At 45.8% G+C, this 23,062-nt stretch overlaps 1 protein-coding gene across 1 annotated transcript in view; it reads left to right on the forward strand.

The window, feature by feature from the left end:
- ptenb (phosphatase and tensin homolog B) overlaps positions 1–23,062 on the forward strand; it is an 83,754-nt gene that overhangs the window by 54,844 nt on the left and 5,848 nt on the right. Inside the window, exon 8 of the mRNA XM_084322664.1 lies at positions 9,816–10,052. Within this exon, the coding sequence (XP_084178790.1) occupies positions 9,816–10,052 (237 nt within the window). The remainder of the gene's footprint in view (positions 1–9,815; positions 10,053–23,062) is intronic.

A 23,062-nucleotide genomic window follows, 5' to 3' on the forward strand; every position in this document is an offset into this window, starting at 1 on the left:
TAAATATACATATTCGGTTTAATCTGATCCTTCACAACAGCCGCCCCCTAATTAGTCCCACCTCATTAGCTAAGCAGAGACAGATTAACCGCACTGTCTTCCACTCAAGGTCCGCTGTAAGGTCAGTCAACTCACAAAGTCATAGGGTCATGGTCATCATTGATAGTATCTGGGAGTCGGGGCAGTTCTATGAGCCTCGCCACGGGCCGTGTGTAGGTGCGCCCTTGGACGAGTACTTCAGCTGCTCGGACCTTGCCATCGACACCGGTGATCACTTTGCTTACGCGGCCAGCCGGCCACATAGCTCTGGGGAGTGACTGGTCAACTATCATGACGACTGTTCCTTCTGTCAAATTGTCTCTCTCTTTTACCCACTTCTGGCGGGTCTGTAGAGACGGTAGGTAGTGAAGTAGGAAGCTGCTCCAAAACTTGTCAGCTAGTACTTGGCTGTACCTCCACATTCTTCGGCCGTTCGCTTCTTCGGGCCTGTTCATTGTCTGGGGTAGCGCGGGGTCCAGCCGCCCCATTAGGAGTGTGTTGGGGGTGACTGGGTCGACATCTGCTACATCACTGGAGACGTAACCGAGGGGTTTGGAGTTCAATACTCCCTCGATCTCCGTGAGGACTGTCATTAGGACTTCCTCTGCCACAGTCTGGGCTCCGAGTACGGCATACAGGGCTGTCTTTATAGAACGCACTTCTCGTTCCCAGGTTCCACCGAAGTGGGGTGCGTTCGGGGGATTAAACTGGAAGTCAACCTGGGCTGGAGCGAGGTGGGTCTTAAGTTCTGGGCCCATAGCTTGGAAGCTCTCTCTCAGCTCTCTTTCTCCGCCTTTGAAGTTGGTCCCGTGATCAGACAACAATGTAGACGGTTGTCCTTTCCGTGATATGAATCTCCGGAAGGCCATAAGGAATGAGTCTGTGCTCATGGTCGGAAGGAGCTCGATATGTATCGCTCTGGTGGTCATGCATTTGAATACAATACCCCACCGCTTCTCGGTGCCTCTTCCTCTTTTTATATACAACGGGCCAAAACAGTCCATGCCTGTGGAGTGGAATGGCTTGTCGCCGATTCGGAGGCGACAGGGGGGGTAGGTCAGCCATCCGTGGTATGCTGGGCTGCGCGCGCCACTTACGGCAGTCTAGACAGGTTCGCTGGAAGCGCCGTACTGCTTCTCTCCCTTGTAATATCCAATAACGACGTCTGATCTCCGCGAAGACTCTCTCTGCTCCTGCGTGGTGTACATCCTCGTCGTATTTCTTTATGATCAGCTCTGTGACCTTGTGTCGGCTGTTCAAGACGATCGGGTGCTTAATGTCATCTGGTAGATCGGGGGCTCTCCGCAGGCGACCACCCACTCTGATGAGATTATGTGCGTCACTCTCTGGTGCCAGGTGAATCAGTCTGCTGTCTGATGGGACAGGGTTTCCTCCCTGTAGACAGTCTAGCTCATCGGGGAACGAGTCTCTCTGGGCTCGTTGTAGTAGAAGAAGTTCTGCTTCTTCGTAGTCAGCTGCTGACATGTCAGTGGTGGACTGAATCTCTGGGTGGTGCCGCAGGAATGTCCTTTGTTGCGCACTCTCTAGGGTAATGCAGTCATCTATGTTCGGGTCTGTGGAGGCGATAGTGCTCAGTCCACAGAACATAGGCTTCTTGTTCTCAGCCTCCTCTACTTGCTTCCCTCGGGGTGGGCGTGGGCCAATCTCCTTCCGGGAGCTGGAGGAATGCTGGTCCGTCACTGTAGATGTTGTGACGGGTTAGGTCATCCAGGGACATTCCCCGGGTGATGACGTCAGCTGGGTTGTGTTTGGTATCCACATATCTCCAGCTTGCTTCTTCTGTTAGTTCCTGAATCTCGGTGACTCTGACTCCCACGAAGACTTTGTATCTGCATGAATCAGACTTAATCCATGTGAGTACTGTCGTGGAATCTGACCACAAGATTGTTCTATGCACCGGAATGGTGAGCTCACGTTGGATTAACGTGGCTAGATGCGCTCCTGCGAGGGCTGCGCAGAGCTCTAGACGTGGGATAGATTGTTGCTTACGTGGGGCTATCCTTGAGCGGGCCAGTATGAAAGCAGTGTGTATCTCTCCTCCCATCTCTTGGGCACGCAAATAAGCAACCGATCCGTAGGCTACTTCGGAGGCATCGCTGAAGACGTGTAGCTCAATCTCGCATGTCTCTGGCCTCACTGTGGATGGGAAGTAGCTGCGGCGTATGTTGACACCTGGGAGTGAGCGGAGTTTCGTCTCCCACTCTCTCCATGTTGAGGCAAGGTGTGCGGGTATTGGGTCGTCCCAGCCCTGGTCCTTGTCCCATAGTGCTCGTACAATCATCTTTGCCCTGGTGGTGTAAGGTAGAATACATCCCAGCGGGTCATATTGTCTGGCGAGTGTTCTGTACACACTCCGTCTGGTGGTCGGTATCGCCGCCGACCTTCCTTGCTCTGGAGCCAAGGGTTTGTGTCTATAGTGGAGCGAGTCTGTTTTGAAGCGCCAGACTAATCCTAATGTCATTTCTTGGGCTTCTCCTGGGATTGTCGCCATCCAGGTCTCGCTGCTGGCAGCCTTGTCTGCGGAGGAGAGGCTGCGCAATACGTGCGGGTCACTGCTGGCCCACTGCCTGAGATCAAAGCCTCCTTTGATTAGGGAGGCGCGTAACTTGATTAGGAGAGCCTCGGCTTCTTCTTGAGTCGAGACGCTTTGTAGACAGTTGTCTACGTAGAAACTGTTCTTCACACTGTGTTGGACCTCTTCATCTGCTGCTGGGTCCTCTGTGACGTGTTTCTGTAGTGCAAATGTAGCACAGCACGGGCTGCATGTGGTTCCGAAGGGGAGTACTTCCCACTGGTAGATAGATGGGTTCTCATCTCCGATCTTCTCTCTCCATAGGAACCGTAGCAGAGGCTTGTCCTCCTCTACTAGTCTCACTTGCAAGAACATCCCTTTGATATCCCCGCTTATAGCCACCTTGTCCTGGCGGAAGCGCAGTAGCACGCCTAGTAGGGAGGGGCCGAGTGTGGGGCCGGGCAAGAGCTCTTTATTCAGATTTTGGGATCCGATCTGGTAGCTGCAGTTAAACACAATGCGATCCTTGTCATTGTGATGGACCTTGTGATGCGGCACGTACCATGATTCGGTCGTCTGATCGGCCTCTTTAATGTCAATCTTTGTTACGTGTCCCGCTGTGATTAGCTTCTCAATCTCAGCTCGGTACACACTCTGTTGAGCGGGGTCTTTGGCTAGGCGCCGCTCTGTGTTCAGTAGATGGCGCTCCGTGGCGTCTTTCTTTGCGTGAAAGGGGGGCATTCCCTCTCTCCTCAGGAGTGGAGTTGCGTATCTCATCACTCCGCCGACTGTGACTCTCTTTGTCCCCTGCTCGAGTAGGTGGATGGCGTAAATGTCTTCTTTAGAGCGAATGTCTTTCTTTTCGTTCTTAAAGGGCATTGTCTCTAGGGTCCATAGCCTCTCGACATGCTGCAGGAGAGTGGTGTCTTCTTCTGTCGTTCGGGAGTGGAAGCAGCTAGTGGCTGCGGTTCGGTTGAGAGATTTAGCGAGGGGGCCTTGTAATGTCCATCCTAAGCGGGTCTCGACGGCTGCAGGACAGCCTCGGGGACCGGTATGGACCCGGTCAATCGGGACTGAGTTCTGCATGGTCGGAGCCTATCAACAGGGTCGGGGTAGCGCCGTTTATGAGCGGGATAGGTAATTGGCGCAGGTGCACATATTTATCCATCAACTTGGTGACAGGGTAGGTGTACTGCGAGAGTCCTATTTCTTGGCTGGTGAAAGCATTTGTGATCTTGTACTGTCGCTCTGGCTGCCCGTTGGCTGCGATAGTGAAGGAGACATTCTCGCCCTTTATCGTCTTCAAGTCTCTTCTTATTGTCCGAATCGTCATTTCGTTCTTGCTCCCCCGCAGTCCCAGTTGAGTCGCAGCGGAGGCGAGCAGAAGGGTCTTCTCTGACCCGTCATCAAGGACGGCGTAAGTGTCCATGACTTTATCCTGGTAGTTCAATGTCACACGGACTACCTTTAAGAGCACTTGAGCTCCGTTGCTGCTGGCGGGGTCAATGTACATGACACTTGCCTTGGTGCCGCTCCGTGGTGCAGGTGTAGGCCGTCTTCCGTTACTATCGTGTAGTATATCTAGATGGGCTCCATCGCACCGGCTGCACCTTTTCTTTAGGCGGCATTCGGCTGCCATGTGGGGCCCCGCACATCGATAACAGCGCCGGTTGGACTTTATCCATTGGCTCACTTCTTCTGCATTCATCTTTGTGAATGTGTCACATTGTGACAGCCAGTGTTCTTTCTCACAGTAGGGACACGCTATCTTCCACTTCTCCTTCCTCGAGGGGGTGCTGTGACTCTTACTGCTCGGTACTGACTCTGATTGGTGCATGACAGTCACCAATCTTCTTCCATCATTTATTCTCCTGGGTCCCTCTCTGGAGCTTGGCGTGCTCCGCCCGAAGGTGTCCAGTCGTAAGCTGCTGACCTCTCTCGCCAGGAAGTCGGCCAGATCAAGGAGGGATGGCTCGGGGCCGTCGGGATCTCTGTAGTCCCTCTGCCGCCGAAAGCGCTCCTGTCTTGCGGGTGGCAGCTTCTCCAAAATCCTCTCAACGTTAGAGTTGGCGTACAGCTCATGCCTGCCCTTCTCCCGTTGAGCTCCCAGCATCCCCACCAGGGACTGCACTTTGATTGACAGGTCATCTAGTGAGCGATTGTCTGTGGCTGGGGGTAGGCGGTCAATATGCCTTATCTCCTGGATTACGTAATCCCATATACGTCCATATCTTTGATCCAGCGCTGCAAGGGCCGCTGTGTATGGGGTCGAGGAGGTAGCATAGGCTAGCGCTATATTGTGTGCTCGCTGTACTTTCAGGTGCTTCAATAATATTGCATACTTGTGGCGTTCATCAATGACATCCGCCAGCATTGTCTCTAAGCACATCCGGAGCTCCGTGTACTGTGCTCGACTCTCATAGGCGAAGTCTGGGATTGATGGCGTGGCGTTGTATGACGCCGTGGATGGCGAATACATCGGCGAGCGTTGGGGGAGAGACCTCCTGGGCGAGTCCCCTCTTGCGCCTCGCTGTGGGCCGGTACTGGCAGGGTACCATGGCCCGCTGGTCCAGGTACTGTTCCTCGGGGCTGGTCGTGCGTCGTGCTCACCCGTAAATAGAGTCGGGGGTCTGTAGCGCAGCGCCGCGGGGGTATAGCCTGGACTGTATGGGACCTCCTGGTCCGGTGGAGTACTGTGCTGTCGTCGGGCTTGGTTCTCCTCTTCTCCCTCTTCTTCTTCTATCAAATCTTCCAGATCTTGTAATCGTTTATTTAGCTTCTCCGCAGTGTAGGCCGCTCCTTCCTTGTAGCTGGGTCTCGCTTGGACCGGTATGGGAAGGGGGTCTGCGGGGGGTCTAGACTCGGTCTGTTGGTCAAGTTCAGGGTCGCTTGCTCGTTGCGGTGACGCTGCTCTTGACTGCTGTCTCGACGAGTTCCTTGAGCCCCTGGCGGAGGGAGAGGGAGTTGTCCTTTTGATCAGCTGCTCTATTAGTTGCGCTTGTAGTCTGTCGCGCTCTGCGTCTCTTTGGGCACCGGCAGCGGTGCGCTGGGCGTCGGCGCGGTCTCTTGCCATATTCTCTTCCATCTGGAAGCGTCTCATCTCCAGACTTGTGCGCTGTTCTTCGCTCCGTTGCTGTGCTTGGAGGTGTTCGCGCTCGCTGGTCGCCTGGGCTTGGAGACGTTCGCGCTCGCTAAGCGTCTGTGCTTGGAGCCGATCGCGCTCGGTAGAGGCTGTCAGGCTGACGAGGAAGGCCTGTTGTAGTATCCTCTCCGCTTCGCTGGGGGAAGGCGGTAGTGGAGGTGAACCGCTCCTGCGTGAACCGCTCCTGGGGGTACTCGTTGGGGAGTCCTGGAGCTCTAGTTCCTCGGCGCTCTCCTCTTCTTCCTCCGTGCAGAGTTCTCTCTCTGTAGGGTTGTCTTCCTCCCGGGGCGTGTCGGGGACTACTTCTTTAGTAGTGGCGGGGGGTAAAGGCATGTCAATTCCCTCCTGGTCTCCACCGTGGGCTTGGTCAGTTACATTAGGACCTACTAGGGCCTCTGTGGTCGGGGAAACCTGGTCGTTAAGGTCAGACATAATTTTACTTTCTACTTTTACTACGTTTACCGTTTGTCGAAGGCTAGGTAGTTGACTGACAGTGTAAGCCTCTAAGTACTGAGGTGTCTGTCGTCTGCGCCGCGGGCGTTCTAGGTTAGGAGGATCGTTTCGTGGAGTGTTCATCATAGGCCATTTCGATATTAATAACACTATATTAATATTACACTAGTTACCATCCGGCTCGAAGGACCAATTGTAGCTGAGGGGTACAATTCCCTGACTGTATTGTTAGATATGATATTTAATACCACTACCTCATGTACTTTAACTTCTGGCCACCCAGTACAAGATATAAGTATGATGAACACTTTCCCACCTGATGAAACGAACCAACACAAATGGACCAAATCGAATATTTAATACAGCAAAGGGTGTACACAATATTCACTTAATTACATTTATGATTTGAAATGTTAAGTATGCACTTTTATGGCAAATGAGTATTCGTAGGTAAATCAACATTGAATGTCCAATCTCTGGTTGCGCAGGGAGTAAGTATACAACCTGGAATATTTAGGAAACGATAGCGATAGTACTTAAATAATTATAGCTGGATACACTAAGGGGGGGGGGGGGGGGTCCCGCTGGTTGTAAGACAGTAGGAGGGGGGGGTTAGAGAAGTCGCTGGCGGTATCCCATCTGGCCGACGGTGTCTTGGGAGAATCCAAAGTCTTAGACCCAGTGCCCACAGAACCTCGGGCCGTAGACGAACACAGCTGGACCCTCTGTGGAACGGTATCTGCCGGTCCACAACGGAGAGACGTGGTGCGACCTCACGTGTAGAGCGCCGCCTCACCTGTAGTCCTCTCCGGGGGTAATTCCAACACTCGACAGTGTTGGCCTTTATCCATGGAATAATCAAAGCACATAAAGCATAATCCAAGAGCCGTGGAAGGCTCGCCGTCGTCGGGTGGAGTAATCCAATATACAGGTCCAGTCGCTCTTGACCCGGAGCTCCTCGGTTGCAATCACCACTAGGGGTCTGACCAGCCTGGATAAGCGTCCAGATAACGTCAGGAACGATGGGGGTACTGATAACTGTAGAACTCGAACCGAACGATGCACCATACATAAATAGACTATTATTAGCTTAATAGAATACGTCCAACTCGACGGTATGGTGCCAAACTATGACCATTCAACTATTAATCTACACGATATCTCAATGCCTATTCTGGGCCAAGTAGGCCCTACTACACCGCACGTGCTTCGTGGGGAGGCTTTTGCGTCTGTCACTCTGTTGGAGGGTAAAGAACTGGACTAAAAGAAAGTTCTACTTTACGAGCGTCATATATATATGCGCTATGAACAAATAGTACCACACGTATTTCGCCCGGCATATTACTGCGCGGAACCGGGGGCTGCCTCGACATGTTAGGCGGCACGATTGAACTTGAACCTAGGGGTATGGCAACCTGGCGCCAGGTTCTAGTCCAATGGTAGAATGAAACTATTATGGGCTGTTTAGTAGAAACGGGGATATTCAATGCATATTGTACAAGGAATATACAGGGGATATCAAACGATATACAAATACAATTAAATATATATATATAAATAAATATACATATTCGGTTTAATCTGATCCTTCACAACAGTGGGTCTAGATACACACTCGAGTGCATGGGATCGCCTTAGAAAACGCAATAATCAATATGATTTCGGCGTTTATTGCGTCATACAAACGGGAAATGGATCTAGCAGATCGACGTCAAATAATTGGAATATTTTTCCTCCAGTCTAATCGGCGAACGGTAAGAGGAATATAACGTTATTTTCAGCCCGATTGTTTATTCATTTCACGGCAATCCATATGATCAACATATCAACCCATACTAAATAAAGCCGTTACTGACGATCAATCAATCAATCAATCAATCAGATTTATTTATATAGCACATTTAACATGACACGTGTCAACCAAAGTGCTTTACAGAGGGTAGATACACATAGATACATATTGACAACAATCACACTCCGTTTTATGGGAGGGCACACAGGCAAACACACAGGAAAACAGGGCATGAGTCAGTGAACGGGAAAGGCTAGTAGGTAGAAGTGGGTTTTGAGCCTAGATTTGAAGGCATCTATCGAGGGGGCGAGCCTAATGGAGATGTGGATGCTGTTCCATAGTTCAGGGGCTGCGACAGCAAAGGCACGGCCCCCCCTTAGCTTGAGGTTAGACCTCCGGACTGTCAGGAGCCTCTGATCGGCTGACGTGAGGGACCTGGTGTTGGAATAGGGGGATAGGAGGTCTGAGATGTAGGAGGGGGGGTGACCATTAAGGGCTTTAAAAACAAATAGGAGAACCTTAAAATCTATCCTGTAGTGTACTGGAAGCCAATGAAGGGAGGCAAGGACAGGGGTGATGTGGTCTCTCTTGCGGGTTTCGGTCAACAGTCTGGCAGCGGCGTTTTGTACCAGTTGTAAGCGGGATCAAGGAATTATAAACGACCCCCCCCCCCCCCCCCCCCCTTTCCTTCACGCATGATGAAGCATAATGTATACCGATCATATACATTTGAATTTTTTAATATAGCGTGTATAGGAAAGAAACGCCAATCGATAATCTATCATATGCATCAGGGCCTATAACTTGCGTTTTAGGAATTACTGCAGAAAACCTTAAAACATACTTATATTCTCGACGGTATTAACACAACAATGTATGAATGAAAAAATATAACGTTTCCACATCCGGAACAATAGATACCCGATGTTGAATGGGAGGGCCATAGTAATGTCGATATAGCTATAATATTTAAAAAGTTATAGCCCTGCAAAGAAGGTAGACATCTCCATAGGGTTACAGCACTGGCAGACTGGGCATAAGGATGGGCATACTGCGTGGCAGACACAGCCGTGTGAACACAAACCGAACCAAGGGGCAAGTGCAACATTGTGTCATATTAGTCCCTGAATCAGAACAAAGCAAACAAACTACAGGTGTGAAAACATCCTTAGACCATTCATTTTACTGAACAGTATATACTTAGGCCATTCGTTTGGGATCACTGGACAAAAACAATAATACATTTTAGAGCGATCTAAAATGCTTCAATGTGCAGAAAATAAAGTCACTTTGCTTTGATTTCTAGCATGTTACACATGGTTCTTAGGATCGATACAGCAATATATTGTGATATTTTGCATGCCAATATTATATTGATACAGTATAAATATAAACAATTAAAATAAAATGTTTTTTTTTGCTTGACAATCCCATTTTACTGCATATCAAAATTATTGGAATGAGGTGAACAGACTAAAAACATTATCTTTATTGTATATCTTTATTGTAGATATTAACAAAGTTTTCCATTGGGGACATAATTTGCAGTTGAAAAAAGGTAATAAATCGCAATGTATCACAATATTGTGATATTACAATATCGTAACTCTAGTATCATGATAATATTGTGTTGTAGGGCCTCAGGTGATTCCCACCTCTAATACCTGTATTAGCCTGGTACTCAACCGGTAAGTCACGTATCATAGACATTTGTCAGCCCTTTTTGGGGGTGTTAATTACATTTTTTGTTGGGTTTTTCACAATCTGCTGCAGGTCTGTAAATTTATTTTTCTTTTGGTGGATTAATATCACCAACATAGATTAATTGTCTCTGTCCACCCCTTCTCTGCCTCCAGGACAAGATGTTCCATTTCTGGGTCAACACCTTCTTCATCCCCGGGCCGGAGGAGGCCCCCGACAAGCTGGAGAACGGCAACGCCGGAACCCCCCGGGAACCTGACGGAACCTTCCAGAACCTGGGGCTGGGGGGAGGAGAGAATGACAGAGACTACTTGATTCTATCGCTCACCAAGAACGATCTGGACAAGGCCAACAAAGACAAAGCCAACAGATACTTCTCTCCCAACTTCAAGGTAAGCTTGATCTTTTTAAAAGGGATCTCTTTAGCCAGAAACCAATAAAAAAAGCAGATATACATCTTAAAACAGAGATTCTCAAAGCGGGGTGCGGGAGCCCCAGGAGTCCCATAAATGCATGCCAATCTTGGAATAATTAAGAATGACGTTCCTCTGTGATGGTACAGTGTGGTGATGGTACAGTGTGGTGATGGTACAGTGTGTGGTGATGGTACAGTTAGGGCTGCCGCGGTATTGATTTTTTCCTTACCGCACAAATTTGCGACGCTATTGAAACCGCTGCGGTAACCGCAATTCTTTTATTTTATTTTTTAATAATTTTTTAAACATAACATAAAATTAGACATACAAGCATTAACAGTACACATCCAATGAAATCACCATTTAAATAAATGTAGTATACGAGATATACACCTAATACTTGCTATCTAATACCCTACATTATGCTCTCGCTCGTTCACCCCCCCCGGACCCCCACTTGGATAATCCATCCATTATTATTCGCTCCTAACCAGGCACTACAATTCATATGTTAGCTTTTATTCTCTCCACCACTTCTAACCACATTGCAATTTTGGTTTCACTGACACCTAAAATTCTTGCTGTAGATATTTCTAGATAAATCACATCGAGATATGTAAGAACCCATAGATTCAGAGCAAATCTTTTTCGGTTGAAACCATCGTGATATCAGCTTTTTAGCCACTGTGATACCAGATAAAACTAATCTCTTTAGCTGTATAGGGACTGCAAACTCAACAGGTATGTACAGGTATGTTCAGAAATAAGAAATTTGGGGGCGGTTAGGTGGCGTAGCGGAGATTGCGTTCGTCACCAACCCCGGAGCTGTGGGGTTGTCACCAGCTTGGCTGGCCGTTCACACTAATACAATTGGCTGTATTAGAGGGTGGGAGAAGCTGGCGGGGTGGGTCCGGGTCGTTGTAAACAGCGACTCCTACAGTTCGGTTGGGGCGCCTGCTAAGCGCGGATAGGACCTGAGTGGGATAGTGTGATCCTTCCACACGCTACGCCCTCTCAGGGAGGATCCGCGCTGCCAGGTGAAAAGAAGCGGTTGATTGGCTGGACGTGTGTCGGAGGAAGCACGTGATAGCCTCCACTCTCCCAGATAATCTGACTGTGGGGGGTAAGTGCGCAGCGACCAGGAAGGGGATTGGGAATTGGCATACGACTAACATTGGGATGGGGAGAAAATCGGAGGAAAATGGAGGGGGAAAAAGATTAAAAAAATAAAAAAATAAAATTGATAATTGCTGGGACACTTCTTTCCAGAATATCTTATCTGGTGGGCAATCCCAATACATGTGCATAAATGTACCCCCATCCCCATTTGTACATAAGGAACATCTGGAGTCTTGTTTAAGTCCCATTCTGTTCAATCTTATAGGAGTCAGGTATGTCCTATGAATATAGTTAAGATTAATTTGTTGGTGGTCCGGGTTACGTGACGCAATTCGAACGTTTGCCCAGACTTCTTGCCAATCAAAATTTATTTCCAAGTCTGGTATATCCCTCCTCCAGACTGAGTCTAGGGGGAGGATTCCATACGAGGACGTTAGTAATTGATGATAAAAATCAGATACGAAACCTCTCGATGTCTCTCTTTCAAGTTTCTTTAATAGTTGTCATACAGAAGTACAGAATACTTTTATACAAAATGCTTCTTACTGTTAACGCTCCAGAGACTGTGCTAGACAAGATAAGTATCAATAACATAGTATAGCATGTAAATTAGAAGTAGAAAATGAGGTCACAGTGTTCAGTATAGACATATGTACAATGTTCGATGCAGAATAGACGTAACTGAGTTACCATATAATATACAATACTATGCAGTGTACTAATATACAATACTATATAGTGCAAAGCAGAAATGGGATGAGGTACAATTTAGGTACAATTTACAGTAAGGTGTACGAGTTGTAGTGCAATCCTTTATCAATAAATATAAAGTGTGGGGAGTGGGTGCTACAGTGTGTTTGTTTAAAGTGAGTGTGTGCTATAAAGTGTGGGGAGTGGGTGCTACAGTGTGTTTGTTTAAAGTGAGTGTGTGCGTGTGGATGTGTGTGCTATGTGCGTTTGATGGTTGTTGTGTAGTGTTCATTGTTCGTTGAGCAGCCTGATGGCCTGGGGATAGAAGCTTCTTCTGAGTCTTTCTGTGCTTGCCTTGAGACTCCGGTATCGCTTGCCTGACCGCAGCAGTTCAAAGAGGCAGTTGTTCGGGTGACTGGAGTCCTTTAATGATTCTCTTAGCCTTGCCCCTGCACCACTTGTTGTAAATGTTCTGGAGGGTGGGGAGCCCCCCTCCAATTGTGCGTTCGGCTGAACGCGTCACTCTTTGTAGTCTGCTTCGGTCTTGTGCAGTGCTATTCCCAAACCAGGAGGTGATGTTGCCAGTCAGTATGCTCTCTATTGTACATGAGTAGAAGTTCTTAAGGATCTTCTGACTGACTTGGAACTTCCTTAGGCGCCTGAGGAAGTAGAGGCGTTGTCGTGCCTTCTTCACAACACTGTCAATGTGTGTGGTCCATGTCAAGTCCTCGGATATGTAGGCTCCGAGGTACTTAAAGCTGTTCACTCTCTCAACCGGTGCCCCGTCGATGCTGAGGGGGCTGTAGTCCTTGACCCCCGACCTTCTGAAGTCCACAATCATCTCTTTTGTTTTGCTGACGTTCAGGGAGAGGCTGTTTTCCTGGCACCATCCCGCCAGGACCTTGACCTCATCCAGGTAGGCCCTCTCGTCGTTTGCAGAGATCAGGCCCACCACCACTGTGTCGTCAGCAAATTTGATGATTGTGTTGCTACTCCGCTGAGCCACACAGTCGTGTGTGTACAGGGAGTAGAGGAGGGGACTCAGAACACAGCCCTGGGGGGCCCCTATGTTGAGGGTGATGGATGAGGAGGTGCAGTTGCCTGCTCTCACCACCTGGGGTCTGCCCGTCAGTAAGTCCAAGACCCACTGGTAGAGGTCATAGTTCAAGCCCAGGTCCCTGAAGAAGAATTTGTGATATCTGTGGTGCTCAATTGGTATCCTTAATGGGACTCCATGAGCCTTCAAACAGACCAATAACTGTGCGTAAAAATAATATGTGGAACTGGTGAGATTAAATTTTGTATGTATGTCTTTATAGCTACAAAAACCCTGTTTGTTGAAAACATCTCCTAATGTGTGTATGCCCTGCTTTTCCCATTTAGGGTATCTTATAGGTTGTTTTCCAATCAGGAGTGCATTGTTATTGAATAGGGGAGTATGACTATGCCATTTATGTAGGTTAGAATATTTTTTTTGTGTTTCACGCCATATCCGGATCACATGAGTAATAAGGGGGCCAAATTTCAATTCGCATTGCTTAATTGATAATATGGTGTTTACTATGTCCTGCAGTCTATGTGGTGCTACTATATTTACTTCTAAGTTTCTCCAGGATACAGATGCTTGGGAATCAAACCAGGTTGTCAGTGGTCTTAAAGAGTACGCCTTAAAATAGTGGTAAAAATCTGGAAATGCCATACCTCCGTCGGCTTTGTTTCTCTGTGCGGTGGATCTTTTTATACGTGGAGGTTTGTTATTCCAAATAAATTTGTATGCGGTGGAGTGTAATTTTTTCCAGTAACCATCTGGAGGGGGTAACGGTAGCATTGAGCTAATGAAGTTGATTCAAGGTAGAACATCCATCTTAACTATTGATACCCGTGCCTGTACTGAGTTTTTAAGTTTGGACCACCTGTCAAAGTCGTATTTGATCTTATCTTGGATTTTTATGTAATTGTACTTCACCGTTTGGCTTATAGTAGGGAATACTTCAACTCCTAAACATCTGAAGTGTTTAACCATTGGTATTTCTTCTGGAAGGAGTATATTCTTTGCAGGGGCATTAAGTGGAAGGAAAGCCGACTTTGGCCAATTTATCCTAAATCCCGATAGATTGCCAAAGTCATCAATCAACTTGAGAAGATGAGGCATTGAGGTGTTAGGGTTTTGCATGAACAATATTACGCTGTCCGCATATAAACTAATATGATGTTGTGTGCCCTTGATTGCGATTGGTTCTATGGATTGGGATTGTCTTATATATTGTGCTAAAGGCTTTAATGATAAAGCGAATAGTCTGGGACTAAGAGGGCAACCCTGTCTAGAGGAGCGCGATACCGGAAAGATTTCGGAGGTGATTATACCTGTTGTAATCATGGCCGATGGGACTTTGTATAATACTTTAATCATATCAATTAATCCTTTTCCTAACCCCATCCTTTCTAATACTGCCCATAGATGAGACCATTCCAACCTATCAAAGGCTTTCATCGCATCCAGGGACAGCATCGCCTTAGGTGTGGTGTCATCCTTGCTGGCATCTAGCACATGTAATAACCGTCTTAAAGTCTGATGGCTAATACCTTGGAGTACAGCTTGATATCGGTTCCGAGGAGGCTTAAGGGTCTATAACTACCGCAATCGTTGGGGTCTTTGTCTTTTTTAAGGAGGACTGTTATGAGTGCAATATTGTCGTTCTTATGGAAGTTCCCCTCCTTGATTGAATATAGAATCATATTAAGTAATAGGGGTCCAATTACATCCCAACATGAGAGGTACATTTCTGGTGGGATACCGTCTCTTCCAGGAGCCCTACCACTTTGCATTTCAGATATGGCCTCCCTAAGTTCATCTAGTGTGATGGGTGTTTCTAACGGTTTAGCGTCATCCTCTGATAGTTTAGGAAGGTTCATTTGATTAAGATATGTGTCCATTTTGTTTTGATCAAAGGCCGTTTCTGATTTGTACAAGTTGGAGTAGAACTCTTTGAATGTCTCGTTGATTTTTTTAGGGTCTGTAACAAGTCCTTTCTGTGCCTTAATGGTAGTTATATCTGCAAATTTTGCATTGGCTCTTTTTTTTTTTTTTTTTTTAACTTTGACCAGTCAGCTGGTTCTTTTTAGCGTTTATCGCTTTTTCATCGCACTCATACTTGGTCAAGTTCGACCGACAGAAGCAGGCTGAAAGGGTTCAGATGGGGGGGAAAGACACTCTGGGAAAGGCACGGCTGCCGTCCGGGATTCGAACGCGCTCAGCCCCAGATCCGCGCGAGCGCGGTTGTCCACGGCGCTGAAATAGCACTCGCGGTACGTGGTGAGCTACTGGAGCTCCCCCTTGCATTGGCTCTTAACTGCATAGCTAGTAGGTGACTTGGTTTAGAAGAATAATGCTGTTGTCTTGTGCTACGTATTTGAACTTCAGATTGTTGTTTATAAATGGCATTCATCTCTTTTTTTAACACATTAATTTGAGTTTCCAGTCGAACAGAGTAGTTGTATTGTAAAGAGGAAAAAAACGTAGAGTAAAGCGTTTCCAGCTCTGCCAGTTTTGAACAACGATTCTTGCGTATTTTGGAGGAAAAGTACCCGGTAAAATCCTTGATCAATCCCTTTACCGACATCCATAATATTCTGGGGTCCTGTACCGATTTCGCATTCTCCAGTAGGAATACAGAAAGAGCTTCTTTGAGTTGTGTAATGAATTCCTTGTTTTTCAGCAATATCGAGTTAAATCGCCATCTTGGGGCTCGGGATGACAGTATACCAAATGATCCTTTTAGGAGTAAATAACAGTGATCTGATAGTGCATTGGGTACCATTTCCACATCATAGTTATCAAATAGTCTAGGGGATGCAAAAACATAATCTATTCTGGAAAGTGTGTTATGTCTTGCAGATCGACGAGTACTTTCGGGTCGTAGGGTTGAGTGATCGCCATAGATCATTTACACCTGTAATCTTAGACCAATCCTTTAACGCATTAGATGAATTTTTCTGGTCGTTGGAAAAGGTGGGATAATCCATCCCGGGATCCCAAATGGCATTAAAATCCGCGCCAATTATAAATGAGTATTCAGGAAGGTTTAACATTGTTCTGGTAAGTGTAGCGTAGAAGTTAGTTTCGTACAAATTTGGGGCATATACCGCTACCAGCGCTATTTTCCTATTCCTGTATACAATTTTAGCTATGGTTATCCGACCATCTGTATCAGACCATACTTCCTTCAATTCAATATTCAACTTCCGTTTCACGACTATAGCAACTCCACGGGATCTCGTTCCAAAGGAAGAGTGACTAATGTTATGATATATGTTGTCCGCTAGCGTAGCTTTGTCTTCCACTAAAATGTGCGTTTCGCTTGGAAGAGCCACGTTTGTTCAACCTGTTTGTTTTTCATCAGTGTGAGCACGCTTTTGCGTTTATGTTGATTCTTTATTCCCCCAGTATTCCAGATCATTATATTCAAACTAGCCATAATCTATACATGTTGTTGTGTAATTGTTGGTAATGCTTCTGGAGTACGAATTCACAATGGATATACATCCAACTATTGAGGTCCCGTTGAGAGCCGAGCTTAAAAACATACATATATACGAATAAACCCCTAAATCCCCCTCCCTCAGAGAGTCGTACAGGGCTGTGTTCCTTAGACACAACCTTTGCGTATAACTCCCTCCCTTACACCACCGGTTAGCCCAAGGTGAGCCTTTTAACCTTAACTTTCCTATGCTAATTGCCATAGGATCTAAAACTTTAATTCTAATTTAATAGAATGTCACTCGTGGTCTAGCACCTTCCCATTAATGTAATAAAAATAAAATGAAAAATATACCTCAATTAGCATATTCATTTGAACCTTCTACTAACACGTATATGTTGGAACCTTACAGAAAAAAGGAGAAAAAGAAAAGAGAAAAAAAAATTATTTTTAGAACTAAATTATATAAATCCCTAAAGTAAGGGAGCAATTGCTTAAAATATTAAAATAACTTTGCCAAGCTTATACCTTTAGATGAAAATGAAGTTTTTAAATCCTTGTATGCAGTTCGTCCCCCGACAAGTGTGGGCATTAAACCGTTATGAGGGTTTATTGATCTATATCTGGTTCATGTGCATGTACATACCGAATGTTATTGTTCCCAGGCCTTCATTGTAAGAGTGCAGTGTATTCTAGAAAGTTAGCCACCGATCATGACTTGTATAAACCAGCGTTTCCGTTAGCCGGTAATTACCGGTATTTGACCGGCAAAATCTGTTGAAGTCCGACATATTTAATCTCGCCGGTCTTAATGTCCGGTGAAAATAATTCCCTGAGTCTAAGCACAATTTGATTATTTGAATTGTATTAAAATAGGCTACAATTAAATAGCCTATGCGATGAACGAAACGATCATTACATTTGTTTCCTCGTTGCTTCTAATAATGACAACGACGTTGTCAGCGAGAGCTTAGTGCTGGGTGTGCGAACTTTTGTGAAGCTGCAGAGCCAGAGCAGCAGCAGCACAATGCAGTATTCCAGCAGTACTCCAATTCAGCCATTTTCAGCCAATGTTGGGTGGGGGGCGCTGCTGTGCGGTTCCCAGAAAAGAGACAATAACAGCTGAATCAGCTGCTCTGCAGCGCCATACTCTTTGCAAATAAGTCGTTGCGAGGTGGAGAGTCGTCACGCAAACCACGATAATGTTGCCGTCTCTCTGCTTTCTCAGTTCTTCGCTTGATATAATTAATACAAATGTCCAATATAACGGAATTCGTTAGCTCATAAAAATGTGATTATAACAGACTGCTGTTTAGTGTCAGACCGACTGCCCACATACGCGGTCTATTTTATTTCAAGTCAGCAGCAGCACGGAGTATCAAGGGACTTATTTTATTTGGAATATATTAATGACTGTATACGCAAAAGTAGCCTAGTTTTAAGTAATAATATTATAAATCTACATGCCTTGAGGATGACATTCTTTATATAGCCTGCCTATCAATTGTTTTAAAGCTCAATAAACTATGACCGGAATTAATCTCATTTGTCCGGTAGATTGAAATCTTGCAGGTCACAGAGACCGGCAACAATTTTTTCTAACGGAAACCCTGGTATAAACTGATGTTATGTTCCAGATTATTCTTCCTACCCAAGAGTTATGCCATTCCAGTATATTCCAGCATGACACAGAGCGATCGAAAGAAGAATCCAGAATATTCCAGAATGTTCCAAAATGTCAATGTCAGAATATTGCCTGCACAAAAACCAGAAATCTATAAATATAGTGCCTAGCGTTTCGTATTAAACTATTTGTACCTCAATGTTGTCAACAAGTTTTCTGCCGCTTTTGAAGTCCAAGCCATCCAAATAAAAAAATTAATAAAAAAAATATATGAATAAGCTTGTCATCCGAGACGGGCCGATGATGCGCCCGGCCACGATGTGTTTCCTTCATATAATCTTCGGCATCTTCAGGCAAGCGTATCCCGATCCTTTTTCCATTTTCCCCCACAATGGAAAGAAACGCTGGGTAGCGTAGGCTGGGCTGGAGTTTTCTCTTATAGAGCTTCTGCATCACATCCTTGTAAGGGGCTCGTCGGATTATAGCCTCCCTGCACAAATCTTCGTAGAACGACACTGGTTTATCTTTATATTTCAGTTTCCCCCATTGCTTGCATGCCTCCCTGATGATCGCGTCTCTTATTTCAGTTTTACGCAGAGTAGCAATGATAACTCTCACCTTGTTGCCGCTGGGGTCCCGGGTACCGATTCTGTTACAATGATCCACTAACGGTATTGTGGGGAGCATATCTTTGCCTAGAATTTCAGCTAACACTGCTGGAAATGAGTCGTCTGTGCATTTGACTGATTCATCCAATCCCACAATACGGATATTAAATCTACGATTGTGACGTTCGAAATCGAGCAGCCTCTCCATTGATTTCTCGTCGTTGTCATGTATCTTCTGCCAAAGCTCTTTGTCCACCTGTTTCATCTCCCCGCTAGCTCCATGATTTCTTCATGAAAAGCCTTCTTGCTCTCCTCGACTTTCAGTGTAAATTCGACCACTGTTTTCAACTGCAGTAATACGCTCGGATTGTTTTGCAGCCGCTGTTTTAACCTCTTCGAATTTAGCATCGATATATAATTTAAAAGCGTCAGCCTTGACTTCCGCTTTATCCATCAGTTCCTTTATCAGATTAGTCAGAGACTTGAAATCGGGTGGTGTATTCTCCATGTCTGTTTCGGGTGAGGTTACAGGAGCGTTGGGAGCGGTGGTATTGTCGGATATTTCCTTTTCAATATCCACTGCTATCTCCCTTACGGAGCGAGTTGACCGCCGGGACCGTTATATTGTCCACTGCTATCTCCCTCACTGAGCAAGTCATCGCCGGGACCGTTATATTGTCCTCTGCTATCTCCCAGGTGGAGCGAGTCACAGCCGGGACCGTTATATTGTCCACTGCTATCTCCCTCACGGAGCAAGTCATCGCCGGGACCGTTATATTGTCCGCTGCTATCTCCCAGGTGGAGCGAGTCACAGCCGGGACCGTTATATTGTCTACTCCGTGTCTCTTTCCAGGTTCTTTCTCTTTCTTTGGTCCCATGTTGAATCTTTCTTTCTGTTGATATAGTTAGTAGAAGGTAGGGATGCACCGAATGGGAAATTCTTGGCCGAAACCGATACCGAAAATAGAAAACAGTTGGCCGAAAACCAAAAGCCGAAAGGCCGAAAATGATTCATAGAATAGATTTTTTTTTACCAATGTTGTGGAACAGTATGATTATGGAAAAATGTATGATTATGGCAAAACTTAACTTAAATAATAAATAATCACTATTATGGGTCCATAAAACATTTATTCTGCACTTCTGAATGCATACAGTACATTAATTCCATCTTTTCTCTGGCTGCCGCAGCGGACATCTGTGCTCTACTGAGCGCACCTTTCTAGTCCCCAGCTGAATGTGCTCGCTTGACTCGGCACAGTAGACGCGCGACAGACAGACAGCGTCAATGTGAGAAACACAATCCCCCCCCCCTCTCGCTCTGAATAATATGCATATTAGATCACTCAGTGATTAACCGCGACGGGCATATAGTAAATAAGGATATAAAAGCATGTTAAAGACGCATTTATTGGACGCGTTGCGCACAGAGTTTACATAGAAACAGCGCGACTCCCGACAGCGCGACATCATCACAACAACACGCGTTAGGTTACAGGTTGTTTCTGTTTCGGTGACATATTTTCGGTGAAAAAACTCTTTCGGCCGAAAGCCACAGAAATGTCGGTGCATCCCTAGTAGAAGGTCTTATTTAATACATACGATGAGGTTTAAACACATTAGTGTTGTACAAATAGGGTTTTGATGCGAAATTAACGTTAACAGGAGCGGAGCGTTGACTAAACGTGACCGACCGCTACATCTCGTTCTCAAACCGGAAGTAAAAAAAAAAAGTTTTAATGCATTTTCTTTTTTCTTTTTAGTAGTCTATTCTTTATAGCGTATAGCCTGCTGCCTGCCTCTAGTCTAAATGTCTATCTTTAGAGGATGACTTTGCAGCATGAATATTGTTTGGGATTCGGCAAGCACGCATTCGTTATTGAAAGTGAAACACAGACAACACACTGTTTATTGACGCTTGCAGTGAGGTACAACGTGAGGCTCACTCGAGGTAGACGGTGGACGGGTCTGTTGAGGAGCTGAGGCGCGCGCCTCACTCCCCTTCCCGTCAACCAAGAGTACCTGTAGTCCCCAGGGCTCTGTCCCGACCGGTGTCCGGATCCCCCCCGAAAGGATGGGTGAGCCGCGGCCGGGGAAGACCGGGCAAGCCTGACTTAACGAGAACCATAAAACCTGAGCGCAGTGTGGCTCCAGCCCCTCGCGCGCCGCCGCGGTTCCCAACTCCCCTCTCCCTCACGGGGAGAGGCGGGGGGGATTCGAAGTCTCCCCTCTGGTCGTGCGCCGTTCACTCGGTGTCGCGGGCAGGGGTGGTAGCGCCCAGCGGTTACCCGACCCTTTCTTCTTATTATTATTATTATTATTATTATTATTATTATTATTATTATTATTATTATTATTATTATTATTATTATTATTATTTATTATTTATTATTTATTATTATTATTATTATTATTATTATTATTATTATTATAAAAAACAGCGGTGATGCTGTATTCAGCTTATCTCTGCGGTGGGCGTGATGTAACAGCGATACCGCAGTAATGCGGTAACCGCGGCAGCTCTAGGTACAGTGGTGATGATGGTACAGTGTGGTGATGGTACAGTGTGGTGATGGTACAGTGTGATGTAGGGAGTAGGGCTGACCCCTATTAGTCGAATAGTCGACTAATCGGTCTAATAATTTTTTTTTAATCATTCTTTCCAAAAGAAAAGAGGCCTAGACGCGTGGCTAACGCTAATGGCACGCATACCAGAGGCTAACTGCCTAAGAAAACAGGCACAGAGGCACTGGAAGAGGATTTCACCCATCTAATGAACACACTAGACTAGACAAATATCAAGATGTATCCATCAGTGGACCAATTGCATGCTTTTGCAGAGGACAAGAAGCCTTTCGTTGACTCCTTCAGACATTAAGCACCCCCACAGCCCAAATGGAATGATAAATAGTCGACTATCGGCTAATTTCGGCCAATCATAGTCGACTATCCAAATCCTTAGTCGGGGACAGCCCTAGTGTGGTGATGCCGCAGGGAACAAAATTAACTTTTTGGCTTACCAGCCAAGGTGGCTGGTAGATTAAAAAAACTACCAGCCAGGCAGATTCTTTTACCAGCCAAAAATTTGAAATAGCTTTTTAGTATATCGCCATGTATTATTATTATTATTATATATACAGGGCTCTACGCTAACCTTTTTCCCAGGGAGCACAAGTGCTCCTAAATCAAATTTAAATTTAGGAGCACAGTGAAAATTTTTCAAGTAACAGAGTTTATTAACAAACTATTTATTACATGCATATTATACTGTGCGTGCGTGTGCATACTAACGGTCAACATCTGTGCAATAGCACATATCACCAAAATCAGACATTGGCCCATGCCTACTAGACACAAAGGATATTGGTTGTCAAGCTGCTTTTGTATGTTGTACTGTTGTCACAATACCAACATTTTGACTTTGATACAGATAGGAAAGGTAATGGAATATATTATTAGATGACAGAACATGGAAAATCCTTTATACAATTATTTAATTCATTATCATTTAAACGCTATTGAATAATAGTTAATCAATAGTAATTAATACAATTATTCTGTTACAGCTAGTGAGCTATATACTATAGCTACTGTCCATCAATATCATCCTTTTGAATGAAATAGGTTCAGGAGAGAGATGGAGAGAGGGAGAGAGAGAGAGAGAGCGACACACACACACAGATTATCAGCCCTCTCTTCCCCCACTATGCCTCTGAGCATCCCCAGTGATTAGCGTTAGCAGTAGTTAGCGTTAGCAGGTTAGCTTAGTTGGAGTACTCAGTTAGCAGATACTATTACAGTAGTTAATGTTTTAGCACGACGTGGGTATAACTGGTGAGGATGCAAAGCATGTTAGACAATTGGAACTGCTGCAGACTCTAGATGAGTTGTTACAGAGCTGGTCCACGCTGCTCCGTCTCTATTATGAAATTACAATTGCGCAGTTGAGACGCCCACTATGCAAGACTATTACTTGCACACTGTGCTCCTAAATGATTTTCCCGGTTCGCACAAATCTATTTTTAGAGGCAAATGTGAGTGAAATGCTCGCACTGTATAGCCTTGATATAATACTCTAATATGCTCATATGGCTCCCAATTATTTTACACGCCAGAGTGGCCGAGTAGCCTCTGTAATTTACCAGCCAAAGAGGAAATCTACACGCCATTGGCGTTTGGCGGGTGCTTATTTTGTTCCCTGGGTGATGGTACAGTGTGGTGATGGTACAGTGTGTGGTGATGGTACAGTGTGTGGTGATGGTACAGTGTGTGTGTGGTGATGATGGTACAGTGTGGTGATGGTACAGTGTGTGGTGCTGGTACAGTGTGGTGCTGGTACAGTGTGGTGATGGTACAGTGTGTGGTGATGGTACAGTGTGTGTGTGGTGATGATGGTACAGTGTGGTGATGGTACAGTGTGTGGTGCTGGTACAGTGTGGTGCTGGTTAGGGATGGGTACCTTTCACA

The sequence above is a fragment of the Notolepis coatsorum genome (genome assembly GCF_963971535.1).
Source record: "Notolepis coatsorum genome assembly, chromosome: 10".
In the NCBI taxonomy this organism is placed as follows: domain Eukaryota; kingdom Metazoa; phylum Chordata; class Actinopteri; order Aulopiformes; family Paralepididae; genus Notolepis; species Notolepis coatsorum.